This window comes from Canis aureus, chromosome 23, assembly GCF_053574225.1.
Source record: "Canis aureus isolate CA01 chromosome 23, VMU_Caureus_v.1.0, whole genome shotgun sequence".
Lineage (NCBI taxonomy): Eukaryota > Metazoa > Chordata > Mammalia > Carnivora > Canidae > Canis > Canis aureus.
Genome location: NC_135633.1, coordinates 35,358,457 through 35,385,644, shown reverse-complemented (window position 1 = coordinate 35,385,644; position 27,188 = coordinate 35,358,457). Strand labels below are relative to the sequence as shown.

The 27,188-nt window shown below is 36.8% G+C and overlaps 1 protein-coding gene and 1 long non-coding RNA gene across 3 annotated transcripts in view; one reads left to right on the top strand and one right to left on the bottom strand.

Moving 5' to 3' along the window:
• Nucleotides 1-27,188, top strand: part of PRCP (prolylcarboxypeptidase) — a 65,271-nt gene that overhangs the window by 21,140 nt on the left and 16,943 nt on the right. For both annotated transcript variants that reach the window (XM_077867231.1, XM_077867232.1), the window contains exons 3-7: nt 12,445-12,585; nt 16,491-16,592; nt 22,222-22,403; nt 22,633-22,790; nt 23,382-23,554. In XM_077867231.1, the coding sequence (XP_077723357.1) occupies nt 12,445-12,585; nt 16,491-16,592; nt 22,222-22,403; nt 22,633-22,790; nt 23,382-23,554 (756 nt within the window). The remainder of the gene's footprint in view (nt 1-12,444; nt 12,586-16,490; nt 16,593-22,221; nt 22,404-22,632; nt 22,791-23,381; nt 23,555-27,188) is intronic.
• LOC144294980 (uncharacterized) overlaps nt 2,797-27,188 on the bottom strand; it is a 45,739-nt gene continuing 21,347 nt past the window's right edge. Inside the window, exon 3 of the long non-coding RNA XR_013362322.1 lies at nt 2,797-3,392. This is a non-coding gene — a long non-coding RNA (uncharacterized LOC144294980). The remainder of the gene's footprint in view (nt 3,393-27,188) is intronic.

Here is a 27,188-nt window from a genome sequence, read left to right as displayed (position 1 = left end):
ATATTTGTTATATGTATTATATATGTAGCAATTTAAGAGACCTAGGTTGAAACTTAGCTTATTTGTCAGTCTTGTCATGATCTCTCACCTGGACCTATTAGTAACTTTCTGTTTATTCTTTCTCCCTTTTTAAAAAATCTCCCTCTCCAGGCCAGCCTCCACAGAACTGCCAGTGTGACCTCTTTAAAACATGGATTAGAACAAATCCTGTTTTTTTTTTTTTTAAGATTTTATTTATTTATTCATGAGAGAGGCAGAGACACAGGCAGAGGGAGAAGCAGGCTCCCTGTGGGGAGTGCCATTCAGGACTCAAACCCAGGACCCCAGGATCACGCCCTAAGCCTAAAGCAGATGCTCAAACTGCTGAGCCACCCAGGTGTCCCCCCCACCTTTTTTTAAAAAAGAGGGGGAATGAGGAGGAAGAGGGAGGGACAGAGGGAGAGGGAAAGAGAAAAACTTAAGTAGGCTTCATGCCTAGCATGAGCCCAAAGCAGGGCTCGATCTCACAACCATGAAATGCAGGGCTCTATCTGAATCACACCCAATCCCTGTTTGTAGTACTTTGTTACAGTAGCCCTAAGAAACTAACAGAAGTATTCTCCACTGAGTGGCATTGGAAGTAAAACCTAAAGGAGCCAACAAAGGGAAGAATTCCAGAAAGAAGGAATGGAAAATACAAAGGCCCAGAGGCCAGAAAGGGTTTAGCAAGTTGTACAAACAGAAAGGAAATAAGTGTGTCTGGAGCATGGTGAACAAGTTGGGAGAACACTATGGCATGTGGCTTAGGGTAGGGAGTCTAAATTTAACACTAAGAAAATGGGAAGCCTTAAGCATTTTAAGACTTGTTCTGATGCAGCGGCATTTGGGTGGCTCAGTTAGTTAAGCATCCGACTCTTAATTTCAGCTCAGGGTCCTCCAACACACCTTTCCCAAACTCTTAATTTAAAGTAGGCAGCATTAGTGGAGCTATTATCAATAAACATACCCACAAATTATTTCTGACTAGTGGTGAGCAAGGCATTTCATTAGATCACGTTTCATGCATTGCACTCAATTCTGGGCATGCCATCCATGAGTGGAACATAATTGAACTAGGATATGAATGGGGTTATGAACATTTCAGAAATAGTATTAAATGGCTAAGAAACAGAGTTGCTCTGTTGGTAAGATCTGAGAAGTCCTCACAGCCCTCTGCAGAAGGACTGTCCCTTCAGAGGAGAGGAAGTACAGAAGATTGGGTGGTGTTACATACACCACAGGGTTGTAATCCTGTATGTGTAAAGCATGGTTTTGCCTTTTTAGGGGTAAGAGTGGAATCTTTATTTTTTTACACTGTACCATTTTATACCAGCTTCCATTTTTCAGAAGATCTGGCATGATATATGATTATAACAATGCTACCAGAAGAATATTTTGCATGTACAGGAGCATTCAGAACAATAGAGTATAAAGAAAATATTAAGAATACACCATATTATATTTAACAAAGCAGGAGAATACAAACATGTAAAGCTTTGTTTGGTACTATACCATAATATATATCACATTAATAATATATATCAATAGTATATTATACTATATAATATATATAGTGTGTATATATATAGTATATATATTACATTATATCACATTTATAAGAATACCATTGAAATACTTATGTATTGTACATATGAGTTCTGTCGAGGTTTTTTTACTCCAGAAAATGTAATAAATATAATAGTTTAGATTCCCTGGGAAGTCAGCAAGTGGATTTTGGTAGGGTTTCTCTATGGTGGAGAGGACCTCATGGTTCTAGGTATTAGTGCTTGCATGAAGATCAGGGATGACCTCTGTTCTCCTTACCCCTCTCCTCTGACAGCTTCTTTATGGAATTCACATTCTAGTTTTATCCAGCCGTTAAATGTCTCTACTCCTACCCCTGGGTTGTAGATCTCTGCTGAAGCAAACCTATAACCGGGCAGGTTGTTGTACCTGCAAATTCAGCCACCACCTCAGGGACCCTCTGTAGGCCTGAGCATCATTTCTTTCTTCCATGTCACACTTTAACCTGTTTTCAAATCATTACAAAATATGCTCTTTTAATAGGTAGCCCTGACCTCTACCTGAAGGATTAAAAAACTAAGGTATTTTGTAAAGGGCATTTTAGCTAGAACCCCTTCTGTTTTTTCCCTTTCCACCTAGGAAGGTAACTCCTCCGGCACCCATCTGTTACCCAGTGGAGGCAAGGTTCCTCCTCCTGTCCAAGTCAAATCCCTCCATCTGTGCTGTTGACCTCCATTCTGTCCTGCCTCCTCAGAATCCTCCTGCATCACAAAATGTTTCTTACCTATAGTTTCAGCTATTCCCTCTAATCACTTTTTGCTCTTGGCCATCATATCTCTTACACGTTTCTCCCTTCTTTATAAAACTCTGTTGGTGAGAAAATATATCTTACGCATTGATAAAACCAACATTTTGTAGCATATTCAGGTTTACCAAACACCAATATGCTGCCAAATGAGCACTTAAGATATTCATTTTACAGTGAGCTGTCATTCAGGTTAGATAACCATGCACTGGCTGAGAGCCACACCTTATATCCTTTCCAGACCTAAAAACTGTCACAAGGTCAGATATATTTTAGGTTATATACTTCAGAGAAATGCTGATTAGTTTTTCCCCTGCCCCTCCCAGATGCTGGGCTTTGGTCTATATTAATTTCATAGTTATTTATCTTCTTGTTTCTACTCCAAGCAAAGGGCATGCAGTTCCTGTGTCCTCAGCAGCCTATATAAGGCTAAACTGTTAGGAGTTGGTTTTAGATTATATACTTAGGTTCTCCCTTAGGCATGTGATTTGTCACTGGGCAAAAGGCACAGACAACTACAGTATTCTGTAACTCTTCTAAAGTCAGTAACAGACCCATGCAATAAGTGAACCTGCACAAACTTGCTCTTGGCACTTTAATCTCCATTCTTATTGCTTTGAATCATGCTGGTCTCTGAAACAATGTTGGGTCTATTTTTATATCAATAGCAGAGGTAGGATGTATGCATACAATCATTCATTCTCTGTACACTCACTAATCTATTATTTGCCAGATCTACTAGTCACTTGGGATTTAGTGGAAAAACCAGATAAACGTCCTTGCTTCATTAAGGCTCTATTTCTAGTGAACCAGTTTCATTCAATGTTGGTTTAGAGCAGCAAGCTCAGATTTGTTAGGTTTCTCTAGTTAGGAATATTTTCATATCTACATCTGGAGACGGCTTGAGTGTAATCTTGTTTCTCATTTCTTCCTCTCATAAACTGTACACTTCCTGCCATAAAACAACAACAGTTCCTGAATATACTTGTCCTGCACAGCTTATCTTGCTCTCTTTGCTTGAAATGCTCTTCTGTTTCTTCTGTACCTGAAAAACACAAAAACTTGTTACTCTTTAGGGTTCAGCTCAGATATTACCTCCTTGGTGAAGCCTTGCAGGATTGCCTCAGGCAGGATCGTTACTTCCTCTTCTGAACTCCCACAGCACTTTGTAGAACTTAACCACACTGGCTGTGATTGTTTATTAGCATGGTCACCACTTTCCTTAAATTCAAAACTTGAGAGATGGAATTGTATTTTACTTAGTTCTCTTAATGCCTGCCATTTAATAAGTACTCAATACATATATTTTTTTAAGATTTTATTTATTTATTCATGAGAGAGGCAGAGACACAGGCAGAGGGAGAAGCAGGCTCCATGCAGGGAGCATGATGCGGAACTTGATTCCGGGACTCCAGGATCATGCCCTCGGCTGAAGGCAGACACCCAACCATGTATCTACCCAGGCGTCCCACATGTTTTTACATGTGTAATTTACATATGATGATAGAGACATAGAGATGTAAACATATATATATATATATATATTATAAAATAATTCATATACATTAAAGGAAATCTTAAAGGTTTGCAAGTCTATTTTGTTGATTACCTTATACATACAGAAAAATGCACCATCCTAATTCTAGAATTTAGAGTTATTCTTCTCCTACAAGAGTAACCATTTTTCTGATTTTTAAAAGCATGAATTTTTGAACCCTTACTTTAAAACAAAAGGATGATGAATGCTATATTTAATTGTGTGAATATATATATATTTTTAAAAAGATATTTAAAATAATTGCCATCTCTGTATCTCAGTTTTTTTTTTTCACTTAAAGAGTTTGGACTTCAGATCTAATGTGAAATTTATGAATCTAATATTTAAAACTTAATGGGCTCTCCCCCTTTACTTCTTATACAACAGCGCCCTCTGACGGTGTAACATTTCCTAAAATTAATGTATTTAGTAATTAATCACAGCAGCACTTTCTAATTTGAAAACTTAAGTCGTGGCCAGGTAATTCTAGTGGTACAAAGCTTCTTAAAGCCCTTGGGAGTTAAAAAAAAAAAAAAAAAAAAAAAAAAAAAAAAAAAAAAAGCCCTTGGGAGTTGATCATGTGCTGCTTTGTGAAAGCCAACAGAGGATACCAGAATCTTTTTTTTTTTTTTGATACCAGAATCTTTGATGCAACATTTAACTGTTGCTTGACAAAACATGTTATTTCTTGATTTACTGTAATGTTTTAGATGTTTCAAGGGCAGGATATGTCTACCTTTGTTTTAGCAGTAGAGGAGAGAATATTTTGTTTTTGTAGAATTTTGGTAATTTAGAGTGTGTTTTCCTCTCTAAGGCTCATGGTCTTTGGTCAGAGTTACTGAGCACTGCACAGTTATTGGAGAGGGTGCATGAGTCCATTTTCTTGCCCAGCATATACTGTTTTTTCAAATGTAATTAGATACTGTTGTGTATTCCTTTATTACCAATATTAAATTTATATTAGCTTCCCTTGTATATTTTCCCAAGCACTGACTATTAAAAAAGAATATGTATGCAAATTCTAACATTAACAAGCGAATTTCCTACATAAAAATGTGAGGAATCCTTGATTAAAGAATTGAACTACATTCATGTAACAATTATTTATGAAGTATCTTATACAGGTACACTGTGGTAGCTATTGTGTTCTTGCCTTTCTAATGATCCTTTTATAAATACAAGAGACTAGATAGTCTAACTTTTTTCTACAGTGGACTTCCCCATATCACTATCACTCCTTTTCTTGTCTTTCCCTCATATCATTTTCTCTTTAAATAAATATTTATTTCTAATAGTCTACTTTTTAAGTTTAGGGGGAGTTTACCAAAAAAGTATAGAAGGAGGGAATACAGTTCTCTCTTCTGGTTTAATATGGACAGGATGGTGTTTAAAGAACAGTGTCTCACTACATAGAATGATTATTTTGTTTGAAGGATATATTTGAGGAATCTTCTACTTTCCTTGTTAAAATGGAAACTACACCTGCTAAGGTTAGCAATGAAGAAAACATAAAATTTGTTAGCTATGATCATATCTGGGTGGATAAATCAAACTAAGTGTAATACTGAGTTTTCTAAACTGAAAAGCTACTGAGTTATGGTGTGATTTTTTTTTATTAGTGCCTAATTAAATGAGTTAAAAAATAGTATGTAGAATTTTGAGTCAGGCCAGTGGGAAGTCCAATATTGTACATATTCTTCAGTTTAACTGTTAGTAAACGGCTGGGGCATATGTCCTTTGTTTTATAAATTTGGAGAAAGATACTGTTAACGTTTCCTGCTTAAGGTTGCAGCTGGTAGTCAGCTCTCTGTACAAGTGTGTTATAGTGAAAAATCAGACTGGGTTTTATCAGAGGTAGGAATGGGTGGGGGATAAAAGCATGTGAAAAAATTGTATTTGATTTTTATTTTTTGGTTATGTTATCTTGGACAAGTTATCTGACCTCTCTGAGTATCAGCAACCTTTTTGTAGAACTAGTATAATAGAAAGTGCTCCAAAGAGTACTTGGGAAGATGATGTAATCTGTACAAAGCACCACCATGGTACCAGGCATGTAGTTGGTGCTCTGTGTTACTTGCCTTCCCTTTTCTCCTGCACCCCCAAATTGCCACCAAAACTGTGTCTAATAGGTGTAATGTTCTCATAGGCTTTTCTGGATGTGAACTTTTTCTTGAACAGTCCAGGTAATAATTTTTGCCACAATAGATTCTATTTAAAGGATATTCTCTGTTCCTTTTTGCCTACACATTCTTACGAATCTCCTCTACACGGTGAAGGGGAGAAGTATCTCTTAAAATTTCTTGGACATTTTCAAAAGAATTGCTGTATGTGATTAGAGGTGTGTTTCATTTGTGAGGTCATGTATTGTTGCTTTTACAGCGCTATAATTTGTTTTAGTTACTTCAGTAAGCCAATTGCAAAAATAAAAGTTCCAGACTCTACTTCTAACTTGTGACCTTGGCAAAGTCACTTGACCTCTTTGAGCCCAGTTTCTTCATTTGAACAACACAGATCAAATGATTTCTTTTTTTTTTTTTTTTTGATCAAATGATGTCTAAAGCCCTTGTCCCCTTTCATGTTGTGATTTATAAAATTTCTTTATTCAGGAACACAGAGCTGAAAATGGTATGTGGGTGCCAGTTCTCAACGGCAGAGGGCACACTGCCCCTGGTGTGCTGGGCTCTCAGGTGTCAGAAACTATCTGCAGTTATATCCTTGATGGTAGGAAGGAGCCAAGAAAATTCTGCAAATTAATATTTTGCAAAGGAGATTTCACAGCCTGTTTCTAACTATTTAATATTTAGGTGAAACACACACACACACACAAAAGAGAGAGAGAGATTTCAGCATTCCAAAGGTACTTCTTATAATTATATGAAGAAGTTTTTTTTTTTTCTTCTGTGAAAGCTTTATCATCTCCTTCCACCTTATTTACCGCATCTAAGTACTCCATGCTTAGGACTGGTTTGCAAATGAGATGGAGAGGAGAACTAACATTTACTGAGTACTTATTATATATTAGAAACTCTACCTGTACTTTAGGTACATTTTCTCTAATCCTCATAGCAATCCTTTATGTGTTATTCTTATTTTATATAGGAAGATACTGGGCTCAGGGAGAAGTTAAATGACTTGCTTGAGGCCTCACAATAGAGGTTCAAGTTCAGGTCTGTTAATTTGCAAACCTGCCTTCTTTCTACCATACCAGAATTCTTCCCTTTTCCTCCCAATTTAAACAATTAGGGATGAATTACTAGGAGCAGGAGTGGCCAGACAGTGGTCACACATACAAATTTGGCTTTCTCTGGTTCTAAAGTTCTGGTGACCCTTAAAATTCTAGATGAAAGCTTTCCTCTGGCAAGAATTTTTTAGTATTTATGTTTAACGTGCTATATACAAACACATAGCCATGTTTGCTTAGATTGGACTATTGAAATACCTTTTTTTGTGGGCTGCTTTTTAAGGGTATAACAATATCTCATTTTACAAGAAGCCTGGTTTCTGAAGTCAATAGATAAGGTGAAAATCACTACAGCGGAATAATCTTTGAGAATCCCACAGTAAGGTATCTTGTTAGAGAGCCATGTCCCTCCTTTCTTTAAGTCCAGCACAGCCAGTCTTTCCTTCTTTGGTGAAACAGACAATGGATTTTCCTGTTGAGCTTCAAATGATGAGGCTGGCTTGTATTTAGGGGCCATGTTAGGTGGTAATGCACATCTTTAAAACCTGACTCTTATTCAGCATGGCGAGATGCTTACAGTATTAGAGGCACTCTGAAACTTAGATTAAAAGAAAGAATAGCAGATTCATCTTCTATTTGGGGGATTAGGCTAACTCAGTTGTTGTTAAAACTTTAGCTGTACATTGGAATCACAGATTACTGGGTTCTCTCCACAGTTTCTGACTCAGTAGGTCGGATTCGGCCAGAGCATTTGCATTTTTTAACAGATTCCCAGGTGATCTGATTCTGCTTTCTAGGGACCTCTTATGGAGGACTGCTGTATCAACTGAATGGAGGCAAGTGGAACCACTTGTCTATCTTCCCTCCACTGTCTATTTCTCTTGCTCTCTTATCTTTAGGCGAATGGGTATAGTTGAATTCATTTAAATTAAATGTAGGTGTTGTGGGTCAGCCAACACTTTATCCCATTGCTTAGCTTACTTCTTGGCCCAGAATAAGAACTTGACAATTCAATAGATGCTTATTGAATGAGTGATTGATTATATATGTTGAATTAACATATAAATTGGAGGAGATTTTTAGCACGTGGACATCATTATTATATACCTGTTCTATACAAACTATTTTTTATACTGAGGTAGGTAGTCTTTAGATTAGAATAGCTTATATTTTAGGACTATATTGATGATCATGGACATCAGGAAGTATGCAATTAGTGCAGTTTTGAGAAACTTGCATTATGGGACCTCTGAAATAATGTGAAGTGTGTGGATGGAAGTGCGTGTGAAGAATCCCATCTGTTTTAGAATGGCCTAGAGAAGTCTTACAGAACCTGGTTTTGGTCTGAACCAGACAGTTTAATATCTGGAGCAGCATTGGGTTACTGGATCTGCCCTAGACCAGATGGAGCATTTTCATTTTACTTCTGTCTCTCCAGAGTACTGGGGAGATTCAGCTTCATGATCCTAAAAGTTCAGTGGGGCTCTGTACTATGGTATAACACTGTAAATTCAGGTAGTTGCTCATGAATGTTTACCATGTTGTAGGATTTGATATATTATATTATATTATATTATATTATATTATATTATATTATATTATATTTTTTTAAATATTAAGCCTTTTATTTATTTATTCATAAGAGGCACAGAGAGAGAGAGGCAGAGACACAGGCAGAAGGAGAAGCAGGCTCCATGCAGGGAGCCCGATGTAGGACTCAATCCTGGGTCTCCAGGATCACACCCTAGACTCAAGGCGGCGCTAAACCACTGAGCCACCGGGGCTGCCCGATAATTATATTTTAAATGGTGAGTTTATTGGGATACCTGGGTAGCTCAGTGGTTGACTGCCTTCAGCTTGGTGCATGATCCTGAGGTCCTGGGATTGAGTCCTGCATCAGGATCCCTGCAAGGAGCCTGCTTCTCCCTCTGCCTTTGTCTCTGCCTCCATCTCTGTGCCTCTCATGAATAAATAAATAAAATCTTAAAAAAAAAATGGTGAATTTATTAAGGGAAAGGTAAAAAAGAAATCTCAAAAATTTAAGGTTCTTTTGTTTTAAGCTTAAAATTATTGTGTCATTTTTATCATTTGGACGTGTTTTATATTGTCTTGCAAAGTCTCCATATCCTGTATTTTGTCTCTTTCAGTATAGATTAAATTTTCTTCCTTTAAATTCATCTTACTTCAAAAAAAATAAATTCACTTATTTTTTTATGCTGAAATATTTTCAAGTAAATTGCAGACAGTAGGGTATTTCTAAATCCTTCAATATACAGCTATAAAATAGAAAAACATTTCCTTATGCAGCCACTATATGATCACTCCTAACAGAATTAACAAGTCATTAGTATCATCTAATACTTAGTCCATATTCAAATTAACCTAATTGTCTCTAAATTATCAGTTGTATCATTTGTGCAAACCAGGATACAGCCTGGACTCATGCATTCCATCTGGTTATTTTGTTCCTTAAAGTTTATGTATTTATCATGACATTGCCTTACCATTGTCTTATCACACATTTGGATTTGTCTGCCTATGCAAAGTGTCTTTAGCTTGTTCTTCTACCCTGTGTATTTCCTGGAAACAGGAAATTAGATGTAAAAGAAATTAGATCTGAAGGCTGGAAAAAGATACAGGTTGAACAATTTTGACATGATTTTATCATAGGTGAAATTTACTTTGTGTTAAACTACATGAGGAGGTGCATAATCCATGCCTGCCCCACTGTCAGTGATGCTAATTTTTATCACTAGATTCAGGTGATGACAGCCTGATCCTTCCATTGTAAAATTACATTTTGCCCTTTTAACAAGAGAGTACTCTCCATGGTATTACTTTTGGTCCTCATTTTCCTGTCATTCATTCTCCTAATGCTTTTAACATCATGTGGTAATTCTTGCCCAAATCACTAATTTCATAAGGGCTTGCAAAACCATCATTTGTCTAGTTCTGTCATTCCTTCTGCTTTAGCTGACATTTAATTAAACAGAGCTCTTTTTCATTAACTGGGACTCTTTGGTACCTTGAAACACAATTCTATTGGAAGGGCAGGTTACATATTATTTACTTTTGTATTCCCAAGTTAGGAGTTGGTTTAATAGACACCTTAAATAGTGGCAAATGACAATACATTTTGCTTTTGCTTTTTTGATATCCTTCTGAACTAGTAGATTTTTGTGAAATGAGTGTTCCAATCAGCTACTACAGTCATTATTCTTTTTGTTTTGTTTGCTTTTAAAGATTACTTATTTATTTATTTATTCATGAGAGACACAGAGAGAGTGACAGATACATAGGCAGAGGGAGAAGCAGGCTCCTTGCAGGGATCCTGATGTGGGACTCAATCCCAGGACCCTGGGGCCACGACCCGAGCCAAAGGTAGACGCTCAACCACTGAGCTACCCATGTGCCCCGTCACTGTTCTTTTTATGTTCAATTTGTTTTATGTTCAGTTTATTAAATCGAGCCAATGATAGTCCTTTATAGTTGACTCCTATGTCCTTTAGACATAACTCCGTTAATTTTTGAGCACTTCCTTGCTTTCTTGCACAGCAAGATGCTGTCATCACCCGAATCTAGTGATAAAAATTAGCTTTGTGATTATTTTTGTAACATAGGTTGATTGTAGTTTCTTTGTCCTCAAATGCCAGTGAGCCACTAACAAGCCCTAGTTCCTTGTGGGGGATGAGTTAAACACCAAAATCCTGGTCCTTGAAATGTCAATTGTTAATGAGGTGACAGTGTTCATAGACCTTTTCAGTGTTTTTTTTTAAAATTTAACTCTGTTTAAATTCAATTAATTAAAAAAAATAAATTCAATTAATTAACATATAGTGTATTGTTTCAGAGAGAGAGTTCAGTGGCTCATCAGTTGCATGTAACACCAAGTGCTCATAACATCATGTGCCCTCCTTAATGCCCTTCCCCTCCAGCAACCCCAACTTGTTTCCTTTTAAGAATCTCTTATGGTTTGTCTCCCTCTCTGATTTTGTCTTATTTTATTTTTCCCTCCCTTCCCCTATGATCCTCTGTTTTGTTTCTTAGAGTGTTGTTGTTGTTGTTTTAAGATTTTATTTATTTGAGAGAGAGAGAACAGGAGTGAGGGGGTAGCAGAGGCAGAGGGAGAAGTGGACTTCTTGCTGAGCAGAGAGCCCAATGCTGTATCCTGGGACCCTGAGATCATGACCTGAGCCAGAGGCAGATGCTTAACCAACTGAGACACCTGGGCGCCCCTTCAGTAGTCTTTTTAGTCCTTGAATTTTGATATTGAAAGTTTGCATAATGAAAATTCAGATTGGGAGGGATATCTGTATTTTAAAAAAAGAATTTATTTATTTATTTGAGAGAGAGAGAGCACACACAAGCAGGGAGGGGTAGGGGCAGAAGGAAAGGGATAAGCAGATTCCCCACTGACCAGGGAGCCCAGTGTAAGGCCAGGACCCTGGGATCATGACCTGAGCTTAAGGCAGATGCTCAACCAACTGAGCCACCCAGGACCCCCAGGGATATATGTATTTTTAAAGTTAATGGATTCATATCTCTGTTTCCAAATCAGTTTTATTTTTATTTTTATTTTTTTATTTATTTATGATAGTAACAGAGAGACAGAGAGAGAGAGAGAGGCAGAGACACAGGCAGAGGGAGAAGCAGGCTCCATGCACCGGGAGCCCGACGTGGGATTCGATCCCGGGTCTCCAGGATCGCGCCCTGGGCCAAAGGCAGGCGCCAAACCGCTGCGCCACCCAGGGTTCCCTCCAATTCAGTTTTAACATTACTGTGTTTTTAAGTAGCTCCTTGATTTTATAATTGTTATTTTTTCTCTTATGCTGAAAATCTTGAGTACTGATAAGTTTTTTATTGTTGTTCTGTAATGATTTTATTTATTTATTTGAGAGAGAGAGCATGCATAAGTGGGGGGGGGAGGGGCAGAAGGAGAGGGAGAAGCAGACTCCCCACAGAGCAGGAGCCCAACATGGGGCTGAATCCTAGGACTCTGAGATCATGACCTGAGTTGAAGGCAGACACTTAACCAACTGAGATGCCCAGATGCCCCTGTTTTTGTTTTTTTGTTTCTAAGCAGATTTCACACCCAATGTGGAACTTGAACTCATGACCCTGAGATCAAGAGTTGCATGTTCTACAGACTGAGCCAGCCAGGTTCCCCTAGCACTATTTTATCTTATAATATAAAGAAAGTAATTTAAAAATAAAGTGCCAATATTACTACTGCAGCTAAAATCAAATAAAGTTTAAAAAGTTTTGTGATTATTTTTGTAACATAGGTTGATTTTAATGGAAAAATAAACTTAATTACTTTTTTGTTGATCTCATTTAATTATTTTCCTCTGAAATTGGTCTGTTTTGTTTTTGTCATAGGTTGATCATTTTGGATTTGCTGTTGATAAAACTTTTAAACAGCGGTACCTAATTGCTGATGAACACTGGAAGAAAGATGGTGGGTCAATACTTTTCTACACTGGTAATGAAGGGGACATTATCTGGTTTTGCAATAATACGGTATGTGCAAATTCCAATGCTCAATTTGCCTTTTATTATGGCAAACTGGAAAAAAATGTTTTGTAGTATATATGACCAAATATTACTATAATTAATTGTGAAGCTCTTTAAAAAATAACAGATAAAGCTCAGTAATAATAGGAAAATGGCAGAAGTATATCAATGGGAAGATCACAAAAGAATGAATCCAGATATCCACTAAGCCTGTGTGTTTTGCCTCAAAGAATTATACATGAAAAGAATGAAATATTATTTTTGGATAATTGAGTCTTAGATTTTTTTTTTATCCCAGCTTATTTCTAGAGTGAATAAGGATATGAGGGACATGGGAATAAGAATGTTATTGCATATAGATGTTTTTGGTTTATTTGTTTTGGTTATGATCTCTACAATACACAGGGCATGAATTTCTGGTCAGTGTTGTATATTCAGTCTAAAACTATGCTAAGCATATAGTCGGTGCTCAATATGTATCTCTTAAATGAATAAATGAATGAAACCTGAACAAAGCCAGAGCAAATAAAAAAAAAACAAAACCCAGCAAGTTTGATTATTAAGTAGGAATGAAGAGAGGTAAAGTTGTAGCTATATTTTAATTTAATTTTCCTAAGTTCTATTTTTCTTATATTTGTGAGGGTTAAAAAATAGTGTAGATGTTAGCTTGCTTCCTTGACTATACATTCTATCATCTTTTATGATAACACTTAAACATATTAACATTTAATTTAGGAGGACACTTGCAAGGAAGAAATTTTCCTTTTTTATGTTCCAAAGCTATGATTAGAAAATACCAACTTTCTACTAAAAAGCTAGTCTGCGAATTACCTTAAAGTGAAGACTGAATCATATTTTCTCTACTGCCAGTGTTTGGCATGGTGCCTGGTATTCAGGAGGTCTCAGTAAATGTTTGTTGAAAGCAAAGGTATGAATCCAATTATGCTGTACTGCATTTCCCATTTCTGATTATTTGCTTAGGAATGTTGAGTTTAAATATATTAGTTGAAAATAAAATAATTCCCTGAGAAATGAGATCCTAGGATGCCTGTTTCTCTTAGATTAGTGACAAATGAAGTTAGGGTTTATTTTCCATCAGATTCTTGCTAACTTTTTCTATGAAACAACTGAGACTGCTTTAGCTTTTTTTTTTACTTTCTCTTATGTGACTTCCCATTTATGCCAAGGCCATGGGGCAGCTTCTCCTATCCAGTTCAGTTATCCAGTTATTTTTCCAACTCCTCCTCCTCCTCTTCTTTTCTTTTCCTTTCCTCTTCTTTTCTTTTCCTTTCCTCTTCTTTTCTTTTCCTTTCCTCTTCTTTTCCTTTCCTTTCCTTTCCTTTCCTTTCCTTTCCTTTCCTTTCCTTTCCTTTCCTTTCCTCTCCTTTTTTCTTTTCTTTTCTTTTCTTTTCTTTTCCTTTTCTTTCTTTCTTTCTTTCTTTCTTTCTTTCTTTCTTTCTTTCTTTCTTTCTTTCTTTCTTTCTTGAGAGGGATAGAGAGTGGGAGGGGAGAAGCAAAGGGAGTGGAGAGAGAATCTTAAGCAGGCTCCACATTCAGTGTGGAGCCTAACATAGAGCTTGATTTCACAACCCTGAGATCATGACCTCAGCCTAAATCAAGAGTTGGACATTTAACTGACTGAGCCACCCAGGTGCCCCCCTCCTTTTCTTCTTTACTATAGATAGGCAGTTGTTCCTGCCTCCACTGCTCTGACAGACACTGAAATTTAAGGCTTGCCTCAAAAGTGGTAGAGAGGAAAAGCTGTACAGTGTAGGTAGCAGTTCCAGGGAAGTGGCTAGAGGTAGATCCTTAGAAAGATCCTGGCTTTTTCCCAGCCCTAGACACCTCCTTAGGAGTATGTACTAAAATGTCCTGGTTTCATTTTCACATATTCTGGACCTTCATCTATTAAGAGACAGTATAGCAGAATGGTCAAGAGCAATAGACTGATAAGTACTGATAAGGATTGAATTCCGCTTTTGCTGTTATGCTGTATGACTTTGGGTGGTTTCTAATTCTGTACCTCAGTTTTCTTATCTGCTAAATGGATGTATTAATAATAATCTAGTTCATAGAGTTGTTATAAGGACTAAATAAGAATTAGGAACTCAGGTCAATGCAATAATATTATTAAATGTTAATATATTACACCTCTTCTGAAAAACACAAACACCCTGAAATAGATGTAGGCAAATAATCACTTATTATAATGTAAATCAGTTTTATTAAATTGCTTCCTTTCAAAACCTGAGGTCAGCTCCCCAGAGGTCTGGCTATTTTCATAGGTGTTCCTTACCTTTAAGAAGTTCATAGTCTGCTGGGGTAAGACACACATGTAAGCAAATACTACAACACAGTAATAGAGATCTGTGCCTAGCACAGTGCTGTTGAAAGGCAGGAGTGATCAGCAGTGCCAAAATGGCAGGCAGAGGAGGGCATGCTTAAGCTGGCTGTTATAGGATCTGCACATAAACAGCAGGGAATGGGCAAGGTGTTAAGAGAGAAAGTGAGGGTTAGTGAAACCATCACAGGTAACAGGTAAATTCTCCATCATTACATGCATACAGCTCTTTTAATTGTTCATTTACTGATCAAAATGAGGAAAACCTTTTAGAAGTTCTTAGTTGTTAGGGAACAGCAGTTCATTAAAAGACAAGTGTGCCCTAGGAATGATAAATAGTTTTAATCTGTGCTAAATCTAAATTTAATCGATTGATGTTGACTGCCTAGAGTGCTTTGTCCAGAAGGATTCTGAGGGCATCACTTGAGGTAAGTGAAAAAAATGCAGTGACTGATTAATGACCAGCATTAAGTGTGGACATAAGGAGATCGAACAGCACTTGATAATTTTTTTTTTTTTAATTTTTATTTATTTATGATAGTCACACAGAGAGAGAGAGAGGCAGAGACATAGGCAGAGGGACAAGCAGGCTCCATGCACCGGGAGCCCGACATGGGATTCGATCCGGGGTCTCCAGGATCGCGCCCTGGGCCAAAGGCAGGCGCTAAACCGCTGCGCCACCCAGGGTTCCCGCACTTGATAATTCTGCTGTGAAGTCAGACAGCCAGTGCTCGGATCTTGGCTCTGCCACTTTCTAGCTGTGTGACTGTCACAGGATATTTAAACTACTCTGCCTCGGTGTCCTTGTCTCTAAAATGGGGATAATAAAACTGCCTATCTCCTAGATTGTTGGCATAATTAAATGAATTAATATATATGAAGTATTTAGAACAGTGCCTGACACATTGCAAATACTCTCTTATTAGCTGTTGTTAGCTATTATGTATTTTCAAGTAAATAAGATTAATATAAAACCCAATGGAGTTCAGTATGCTTATTTATATTGTTTTTCTTTTATGTTGTAAATATTTACAAGTAGGAAGCTAACTTAAATATCCTCAGTTCTGGGCAGCCCTGGTGGTGTAGTGCTGCCTTCAGCCCAGGGTGTGATCCTGGAGACCCAGGATCAAGTCCCATGTCAGACTCCCTGCATGGAGCCTGCTTCTCCCTCTACCTGTGTCTCTGCCTCTCTCTCTCTCTCTCTCTCTGTCTGTCATGAATAAATAAATAAAATCTTAAAAAAAAAATATCCTCAGTTTTTTCCTAGCTGTTTGGTACACAGTGCAATTTGAAGACTATTTTCAACATAATATTGATTCCACAGGTAGAGTATTAGAATAAGGAGAGTTGGAATGACTGGTATTTGAGTGACTTGGGCTTATTTTTAATTGTTTCACTCTAATATAGTGTAAGATTGATGTGTATTTATCTGTAGAACAAATATAAATTGTGCAGCTTCTCAGAACTCTTTTGGTTTGGTTTAACGTTCATTTTATATGAGTTGCCAAAAGGTTCAATGACTTTTTTCACATCCTAATTTTTATCCTATGGATCTGTAAATGTTTCCTAGGGGTTCATGTGGGATGTGGCTGAGGAAATGAAGGCTATGTTGGTGTTTGCAGAACATCGATACTATGGAGAGTCCCTACCTTTTGGTAACAACTCATTCAAGGTGAGTACAGGCATACCTTGTTTATTGCACTTCATTATACTTCACAGATCATGTTTATTTGCAAACTGAAGGTTTGTAGCAACTCTGTGTTGAGCAAGTCAATCAGTGCCATTTTTCTAGCAGTATTTGCTTCCTTTGTGTCTCTGTCATTTTGTTAATACCTGTAATATGTTAAACTTTTTCATTATTATTGTATTCGTTATGGTGATTTGCGATCGGTCATCTCTTAGATGCTCACATAAGATGGCAAAGGTAATTGATAAGTAATGTATATGTTTTGACTGCTCCACCGACCAGCTATTCCCTCATCTCTTTCCCTCTCCTCAGGCCTCCTTATTCCCTGAGACACAAAAATATTGAAATTAGGCCAATTAATAATCCTACAATGGCCTCTAAGTGTTCCAATGAAAAGAAGAGTTGCACATCTCTCACTTTAAATAGTAAGCTAGAAATGATTAAGCTTAATGAAGAAGGCATGTTGAAAGCTGAGAGAGGCCAAAAGCAAGGCCTCTTGTGCCAGTCATTCAGCCAGGTTGTGAATGCAAAGGAAGACTTCTTGAAAGAAAATAAAGGTGCTACTCCAGTGAATATACAAATGACAAGAAAGTGAGACAGCATTATTGTTAATATTGGAGAAAGTTTGAATAGTCTGGATAGAAGATCAAATTAGCCACAATTTCCACAATTAGATCAATTTCCCTCGAGCCAAAGCCTAATCCAGAGCAAAGCCCTAACTCTCTTCAATTTGATGAAGGCTGAGGGAATTGAGAAAGCTGCAGAAGAAAAGTCTAAAGCTAACAGAGGCTGATTAATGAGGTTTAAGGAAAGAAGCCATCTCCATAACATAAAAGTGCGAGGTGAAGCAGTTAAATGCTGATGTAGAAGCTGCAGCAAGTTATCTAGAAGATCTGAGATAATTCATGAAGGTGGTTACACTAAACAATAGATTTTCAATATAAAAACAGCTTTTTGTTAAAAGGGGATGCCATCTAGGAGTTTCATTGCTAGAGAGGAAAAGTCAATGCCTGGCTTCAAATCTTCAAAAGGATGGCCTGATTTTCTTGTTAGGGGTTAATGTAGCTTGTAACTTTAATTTGAAGCCAATGCATGTTTACCATCCCGAATATCCTAGAGCCTTATAGAATTTTACTTACAAAGTAGACTTTGTGCTATATAAATGGAAGAACAAAGCCTGGATGACTACACATCTGTTTACAACATGGTTTACTGAATATTTTAAGCCCACTGTTGAGACCTACTGCTCATGAAAGAAGTTCTTTGAAAATATTATTGCTCATTGACAATACACCTGGTCACCTATGAGCTCTGATGGAGATGTACAATAAGATGAATGTTGTTTTCATGTCTGCTAATACAGCATCCATTATGCAGCCAATGGATCAAGGAGTCATTTTGACTTTCAAATCTTATTTAAGAAATACATTTTGTAAGGCTATAGATGCCATAGAGAGTGGGTCCTCTGATCTGGGCAAAGTCAATTGAAAACCTAGAAAGGATTCAATCCTAGATACTGTGAAGAACATTCAGGATTCATGGGAAGGATTCAAAATATCAAAATTAACAGGAATTTGGAAGAAGTAGTTTCAAATCCTTGTGGATGCTGAGGGGTTAAAGACTTCAGTGGAGGATATAACAACATGGGACGCCTGGGTGGCTCAGCAATTGAGTGTCTGCCTTTGCCTCCAGAATTCCGGGATCAAGTCCCACATGGGGCTCCTGCATGGAAGCCTGCTTCTCCTCCCTCTGCCTTTGTCTCTGCCTCTCTCTGTGTCTCTCATGAATAAATAAATAAAAGCTTTTAAAAAAAAATGGATATAACAACAGATGTGATGAAAGCAGCAAGAGAACTAGAATTACAAGTGGAGCCTGAAGATGTGACTGAATAGCTCCAATGTCATGATAAAACTTGAATGGATGAAGAGTTGCTTCTCATGGATAAGCAAAAAAAGTGGTTTCAGGAGATGGAATCTACTGCTAGTGAAGATTCTGTGAAGATTGTTGAAATGACAACAATGAATGTAGAAAATTATATAAACTTAGTTGGTAAAACAGTTAATAGGGTTTGAGAGGATTGATCAATTTTGAAAGAAATTCTGTGGGTAACGTGCTGTTGAACAGCATCACATGCTAAGAGAAAGCATATTCATGAAAGGAAGAATCAATCAATGTGGCAGGCTTCATTGTTGTTTTATTTTTAAGACTTTGCCACAGCCACCCTAGGCTTCAGCAACCACCACCCTGACCAGTCAGCGGCCATCAACATTTAGGCAGGATCCTCTACTGGTAAAAAGATAAAAGCTCAGAAAACTTACTGAAGGCTCAAATGATGGTTAGCATTTTTTATCAGTAAAGTACTTTTAAATTAAGGTATGTACATCTTTTTAGAAATAATACTAATGCACTTAATAGACTACAGTATAGTGTAAACATAACTTTTATGTACACTAGGAAACCAAAATAGTCATTGGACTCGCTTTATTGCGATATTCACTTTATTGCAGTGGTCTGGAAGTGAACCTGCAATATCTCTGAGGTATGCCTGTATACTTTTTATTTTTAAGTTTAAAAGGTTTTTGGGTTTTTTTTTTTTTTTAAGTTTAAGATACTACTTGTTCTAATAACATGTCCCACTCTAAGAAATGATAGCTTTAACTTGAACAGCTTGAAATTTCAAAAATTTGTATTTAATCTTTTCTTTTTATATGCAATCAAACAGATTAAGCCTTTCTTAAACCATAATATTATCATTTCTAATGTTAATCAGTCTTTTAACTCCGTGTGATGAGGCTAGCCTTCACCAGCAAAATCTTAAGGAATGGCTGCAGAGACTATGGAGGGAACTTCTCATTGTTTCAAAAATGTCACTAAATAATTCTGCTTTATAAGTTATACACTTAAATTACTGGGTCTACCACAGAGAAAAATATAATGAGTACTCAAATATTTAATAAGGTATTTTTCAATATAGTAAGAATAAATTATCCCTGTTTTGGGAGTCCAACCGGCCACTTAGATTCCCTTGTGGCCTTTCCTGAGCTCACAAGGAGCTTTGGCCTTGACCATAGACTCTACCTAATAAAAAGGGTACTTTTTCCTTAACTAAGTCACTCATGTACTACCTTTGTGATTCTGGGTATATGAATTTGCCATCTGCACTATTACCTACATAATATTTTTCTCTAAACAACTAACTTTTCAAACTTTGTATTACCTTAACCAAGGGCTTTATGGACTAGGTATGTTTTTTTCTAAATTACATTAAAACAAGTATTAAATTTAAAAAGATTGTGTATTATCTAAGATCAGCTATCCTTTTGGGGAACTCTGAGTCAAAAGAACTTGGGGACAGTAATTTTCTAGGCTGCCTATTTTGAAAGGAGTTTTAATTTTTGTTCTCAAAGGCTTTATTAGCTCATGTTATAAATAAATAAAATAAATAAAAAGTCCTTGTGTTGTAAATGAAAGCAGAACAATTTGGTGATATGTGTGCCACATGGTGATACCGCATGGGAAACTCAATTCTTTAGTTTATTATTCTGCATAATTATCTGATTAGAGGAGTTGATGAGTTCTGAAACCATTGGAAAGTAGCTTATTGCAGGCAAAAACGTAATATCCTCTCCTAGATCCCTTTGATTCATACTTTGTTAGCAAAATGGAGCTAAGGGTTCTCTTTGATAACCTTCTTTCTCTTCATGTGCTCACAGATTTTGTCAGTAGCTTAGGAGATAATATTACAAATATGTGAGGATTAGAAAAAAATCACACTCAACCATATATGGTGCCATGAAAGCTGGAAGTAAAAGATTAGTGACAGACAGACAATGAGAAAGGAGGTAAGAGGTCAGAAAATCTGCATCTTGGATAAGGAGTAAGGTTAAAGGAGTAGGTGACATACATAGGAAAGAGGAAAGATGAGAACTATGTGGTTTTTGAATGTGCCAAATGATGGACAAAGTCAAACAGAGTGGTGAGACCAAAGCATGAAGATCAAATAGGGTAGCCTAATAGGTATATAGCTGGACTATTTACCTATTGCTATGTAACAATTTACTTCAAACCTCAGTGACTTAAAACAGCGATTGACATTTATTGTCTCATAGTTCCTATGGGTAAGGAATTAAGAGTGGCTCAGCTAGGAGGTTCTTTTTCAAGGGGTCTCATGAGGTTGAGATGTCAGCTGGTGCTAATAGTTATCTGAAGGCCTGACTGCTGCCAGAGAACCCTCTCCACTATAAGGAGAATCCACATGAGTGACAAAATGTTGCAGGGTGTTAGCAAGAGGCTGCAGTTTGTCTCTTCCTAGGTTTCTCCAAAGCCTTACTTGAGTGGCCTCATGACAAAGTAGCTGGCTTTCCTCAAAATTAGTAATCCAACAGAGCAAGGTGGAAACTGCTTGTGATTATTATGACTTAACATTGGAAGCCACATATCACTTCTGACACATTTTGTTGGTTAGAACCAAGTTACTAAGTCCAGTCCAAGTTCAAAGAGAGAAGACTTAGACTTTTAAAGGAAATACTTTATTAGCCTCCTCAGCTTAGCAGGATTCTGAGTTCTACCTCTCTATGTTGAAGTGAAGCAATTATCTCTAGGCAGAGTTAGATGATCATGGAACTTTATGAGTATCCTTCTCTCAGGAATCAATGTTTTACGTTGCCTGTTTTCTAATGCTTGAATATAGTTGCTATATTGGTTTTTGTTTTTAACTCCAATTTTATAGTTGTTTACAACAAGGTAATTTCCAGTTGTTGGTATATCAGACATGATAATTATCTTTCTGATTAGGGAGAATGAGTTTTATTTTGATTGATGATTCTTTAATTTTTCACAGGATTCAATATACCTTTGTCTGTATGGTAGCCATACAGACATACTTTATTTATTTGAGAGAGAGAGAATGAGTGAAAGGGAGGAGCAGAGGCAGAGGGAGAAGCAGACTGCAGGCCGAGCTGGGAGCCTGACACAGGGCCTTGATCCTGGGACTCTGGAATCATGACCTGAGGCAAAGGTGGATGCTTAACTGACTGAGCCACCCAGGTGCCCCTAAATGTTTCAGGTTTTTTAAACTTTTATTTATTTATTTTTAAAGATTTTATTTATTTATTCATGAGAATACGGAGGGAGAGGCAGAGACATAGGCAGAGGAAGAAGCAGGCTTCCCTGCAAGGAGCCTGATGCAGGACTTGATCACAGGATCCTGGAATCATACCCTGAGCTGAAGGCAGATGCTCAACCACTGAGCCACCCAGGTGCCCCTGTTTCAAGTTTTATTAAAATAAAAATTATAATACAGCAATTGTCTGTTAAGCGGAGAGTTATATTCTATCACATTTGCTATTTTAAATGTTACAGTTTGTTTCTGTTGTTGCTACCTCAACAAGATCTTTGGTAAATAGCATTTTAATAAAAATTACATTGTTCGTCTCACAAATGTAAAATCATTTTTTAATGATTTGTTTAAATCAGCTTTGCTATTGTGTTGATGGGGTGTATTTTAACTCAATTGGAGAAAAGCTTATCTGACTGGCTTTTTTCCTGGATCTATGCTATGCCTGAGCTGCTATTATGTGTACATTTATACGTGTTCTTTGTTACTTTTCTTTAGGATTCCAGACACTTGAATTATCTGACATCAGAACAAGCTCTGGCTGATTTTGCAATGTTAATCAAGCACTTGAAAAGAACAATCCCAGGAGCTAAAAATCAACCTGTCATTGCCATAGGGGGCTCTTACGGTGGCATGCTTGCAGCCTGGTTCAGGATGAAATATCCTCATATGGTGGTTGGGTAAATGCATTTATGTTGGACATGAGCACTTCTTAATGATTGTCAAGGCATACTTAGAAATTTTTTTGGGGGTAAAACATGTTCTGTTTACTGATATTTCTACTTTCTATCTCATTAACAACTTATTTCTCTCACCATTTTTATTCAATATCAGTTTTGATTTTAAAATTTGAATTCAGTGAGTTACATTTTTTTTCTTTTCTCCTTTCTTATTTTTCTCACCATTTAGAGCTCTTGCAGCCTCTGCCCCCATCTGGCAATTTGGTAATCTGGTATCTTGTGGTGTATTTATGGAGATTGTAACTACGGATTTTAAGAAAAGTGGCCCAAATTGTTCAGAAAGCATCCGTAGGTCCTGGGATGCTATTAATCGATATTCAAGAACAGGTAAGCTTCAATTAATAGAATAGATATCATGGAGTTATTTACCTTTCACTTGTTAATTTCAATACTTCTCAGTTTTTTTTTTTTAATTTAAGTAGAACATACAGAAAAGTACACAAATAAAATAGATCACTTTATGAAATTTCACAAGGGAAAATATAATCAGTATGGTATAATAGTATAATCATCATCTGGTATAATCAGGAACATTTATGTTTTGTGTCTGCTGTCTTTTGCTCAACATTATGTCATACATCCATTTGTTGTATTTAGTTGTGGTTTACACATTCTGAATGCTCTCTAATGTTCCATTTTATTTATTTACTTACTTATTTAAATAGTATCTTTGAAACGGAATAATTCATATAAATAATATCTTTGAAACGGAATAATTCATATAAATTCTGGCAAACTCCATCAGAATAGACAGCTTGTTTATCATGAGATTATGTAGGTGCTCTAAAAATATTTTATTAAATGTTGAAAAAGCATTCTTGGAGAAATGATATAGAAGATTGAATTTTTTAAAATACCAAATAAAACTTTCTGTCAGGGACTGCTTTTTAGATTCCAACAATGTGATTCTATTCTCAGGTGCTGGCTTGGGTTGGCTTTCTGAAGCCCTTCACTTATGTACCCCACTAACAAATACTCAGGATGTCCAGCATTTGAAAATTTGGATCTCTGAAACCTGGATAAATATGGCAATGGTGGACTACCCTTATGAGTCTGACTTTTTACAGCCTTTGCCTCCATGGCCTATCAAGGTAATAGGAAAATGTCCTGTCATCACTTTTAATATGGACTTGTCTCACTCTCTTTTTGTTTTTAGAAGGCATCTTTCCTTTTTTTAAAAAAATTTATATTCAAGTTAGTTAACGTATATTGTACTATTAGTGTCAGGGTTTTGTTTTTTAAATTGGTGCTTTCTGCTACTTTCAGCATCAGAGGAATCTCCAGTGACAAAGTATGATATGACTTTGGTATGACTAACCTGGGCAGAAATCCTTACTCACCTTGGACATCTTATCTAACTTTTCTTTTCTTTTTAAGATTTATTTATTTATTTTTTAGAGAGAAAGAACACAGTGGGGAGAGGGGGAGAGGGAAGAGGAGAGGCTCTCTTAAGCAGACCACACTGAGTGCTGAGCCCAATGCAGGGCTCATCTTAAGACCCTAAGATCACCACCTGAACCCAAACCAACAGTTCGCAGCTTAACCAACTGCACCACCCAGGCTCCCCTTACCCAGTTTTGCTGCATTAATTTCCTCTCATTTGAATAAAGGAGAAAAAATGTGTAGATTATAGAGTTGTTTGAATTAGAACTAAGACCAGTAGTTGCTGCTAATGGAATGATTACTATATGCCAAGTCCTGTGCTGTATACTTTGCATGGATAATTAATCTTTGTGATCTATGTGAGACACATAGACCTATGCTATATATGGTTAGTGTTTAATAAATGGCAACTGCTATCATAGTGCTATGATTCAGTCAACTGCTAATGTGTTCTAAGCGCTGCACATATCATAAAGAAGTGATAACTATGCAGCAAAGTGGAGTGGAAAGAGTACTGACTCTGAATCCTTGATCTACAACTACCATTTATCAGTCGTGTGATCTTGGGTGAGGCAGTCTTCTTCCAAACCTCAATGACTTGCTCTACAAAATGAGATCATGATATTTACATTCCCTATAGGGTTGTGCTGAAGATCAAATAAAATATTAGATGTGAAGAGACTCTGTAAAGTATAAAGATACGTTACACCATAAATGTTTAGGTTCTTTGCATGGCAAAATTCTTTATTGTGTATCCCCTTTTAAACATTCTTTTGTAAAGAACATTCATCTTACTTTTTTTTTTTTTTTTAAGATTTTATTTATTTATTCATGAGAGACGCAGAGGGAGAGAAAGAGAGAGGCAGAGACACAGGCAGAGGGAAAAGCAGACTCCATGTAGGGAGCCTGATGTGGGACTCAATCCCAGAACTCCAGGATCACGCCCTGGGCCAAAGGCAGGCTCTAAACCACTGAGCCACCCAGGGATCCCCTCGTCTTACTTTTAAAATCAAAGTTTGGCCAACTTAATGGTTAAGTTTAGAGAATATAACTGATCTTACAGCTACAATAAGTGCCGGAAATGTAAATACACTTGATAATATGAGAACCAGTTTTCAAAAGCACTTTCAACTTAATACATTCTTTTTGAACTTAATATTAAATGAACATTTTGCTCAAAACTTTGTAACCCAAATGGAACAGAGTCATTTGCTATTCATCATCGAAAATATAGAATGACAAGTGGATGTCTTGCACATAGCAGGCCAGAGGTAAATGTGTATAGAATTAAATTGAATTTAATCAATACAGAATTATTTAAAAGAGCAGATTTCTTTCATGATAAGAAAACCTGGATCAAAGTAATGAGAAAAAACTAAATTTGAGCCAGTTAGCCTCCATATATGTCTTTGTGCTGATACCTTTATCTATATTATTTTACTGTTTACAGAATACTTTCATGTATGCTATCCCATTTAATCCCCACAATATGGGAAAAAGCTACAATGGAGAGGAAATTTATGGAGTTTTATGGAGAGGAAATTTAAACTCCGTGAAGAGTGGTGAAAGTGGAATTTGAACTTGGGTCTACCATTGTTCAGAGCCTCTGATCTTCTACCATATTGCCCTGGATTAGCAGAGGATTTGGCTGAAGTTTTGGGTGGATCTCTAGCCATATTGTGTCAACTATCAGATTTAACTGTATTCTTTGTACAAAGTGAGAATTATGTTTGGATTTTTATGCCCACTCGAAGAGCAAATGAGTTTGTCAGGTGATAAAAACATGGGGAATTCCCTTGTTATTTAGAATGAAGGTAGGCAAACTTTATTTGTAAAGGACTAGATAATAAATATTTTATGTTTTGTGGGCCACTCAGTTTCTGTTGCAGTTACCCAGTTCTGCAGTTATAGCAAGAAAATAGCCATAGACAAATATAAATCAATGAGGAAGACTGTGTCACAATAATACTTTATTTCTAAAATAGGCAATAGCCTGGATTTGGCATGCTGACCCCTGATTTAGAAAAAAGCCAGAAGAATACAGCTTTTTAGTGTTCATTTCTGTGTGATTTGGAACAAGGAACACTAACTTTGCTTTTCTCTCCATTTCTTTTACGTTCCTTTTGAGATATTTTGTTGTTGCATCTTAAATGTAAATAAATGTTCTATCCTTTCTCTCTCCTAAATATTCACTCAAAGTTAATTGAGTATATCTCAAATATTTGTCATCTGTTTTTGACTTAGCACAATCCTTCTTTTATCTTTTGTATATTTTACATTCTAAAAGTTTATTTTTCGGGCAAGATAACTTGTATTTTTGCCCGACAATCACCTTTTACATTTCTCTTCAGTTCTTTCTTACTGGCTTTATCCTTTCTTTTGGCATATTAAGGAGTTCTTAATTGCTTATAATATGATTCTGTTTCTTGCTTGTACCCCAACCAAAAGAAATCTCTTTGCCCCCTGCTTGAGGAATTTTCATTGCCTCTATTTCCAGTTTTATCCTATATGATTTCAGAGTTTTTCTACTACATGCCTCCCTCTCAAACTTTTAGCTTCAGATCACTTTCTTTCACTGTTCATTCTGTTTCTCCTTTCTTGACCTCCTCTCTGTTCTCTCAACCCACTAATCCCAGAAACACTACCCAGTTGGGGACCGCTCTTTCACTTGGATAGTTCCATTTAGCCAGGACTCCTCCTCCCTCTGATACACTTCCTCCTTTTTAAAGAGCTGACAAACAGCAGTCCTTTTCTAAGTCTGTAACTCAGGCTTAGGATAGTGAGATAATGTGTAACAGTTAGGTTATGAAAAAAAAGTAAGTGATTTCAATTCTGCCTGGACCTTGTACAGTTCTGAAGGATCCAGAGACAGTGATTGAATGCCTTTTCCATGTCAACTCCAGTATCATTCTTTTAATTTGTTTGTGAGCTTTGCACACTCGGAGTCCATTTGCTTTTGTTTACTGTTAACAGAAGCTGCAACATTCATGCAGAAATAATCATCGACTTGGCTGAGGGAATGCAGGGAAGAAGAGAAAAGGGAAATAGAAAAACCTCTCTGTCATTTGACTACTTTGTCAGCATTAAAAACTACCAGGTCTCTTCTCAGTTTAAAGAGCAGTTTTTAAGGATACTATAGAGGTTGTTTATTTTGAATAGGTTTTTAGCTGATAACTCACCAAATCTTTTGGCTTAGCCTTCTGAGCATGCAGATAGATACAGTGAAATAATAAGACATAAGATGGAAAATCTCTTCCGTTTGTCTTGGTGTTTGATAATGTATGCGACCTCTCTGGGTGGTTTAAGCGGTTTAGGTGCATTCTATGAAAAGAGAGCTTTTAA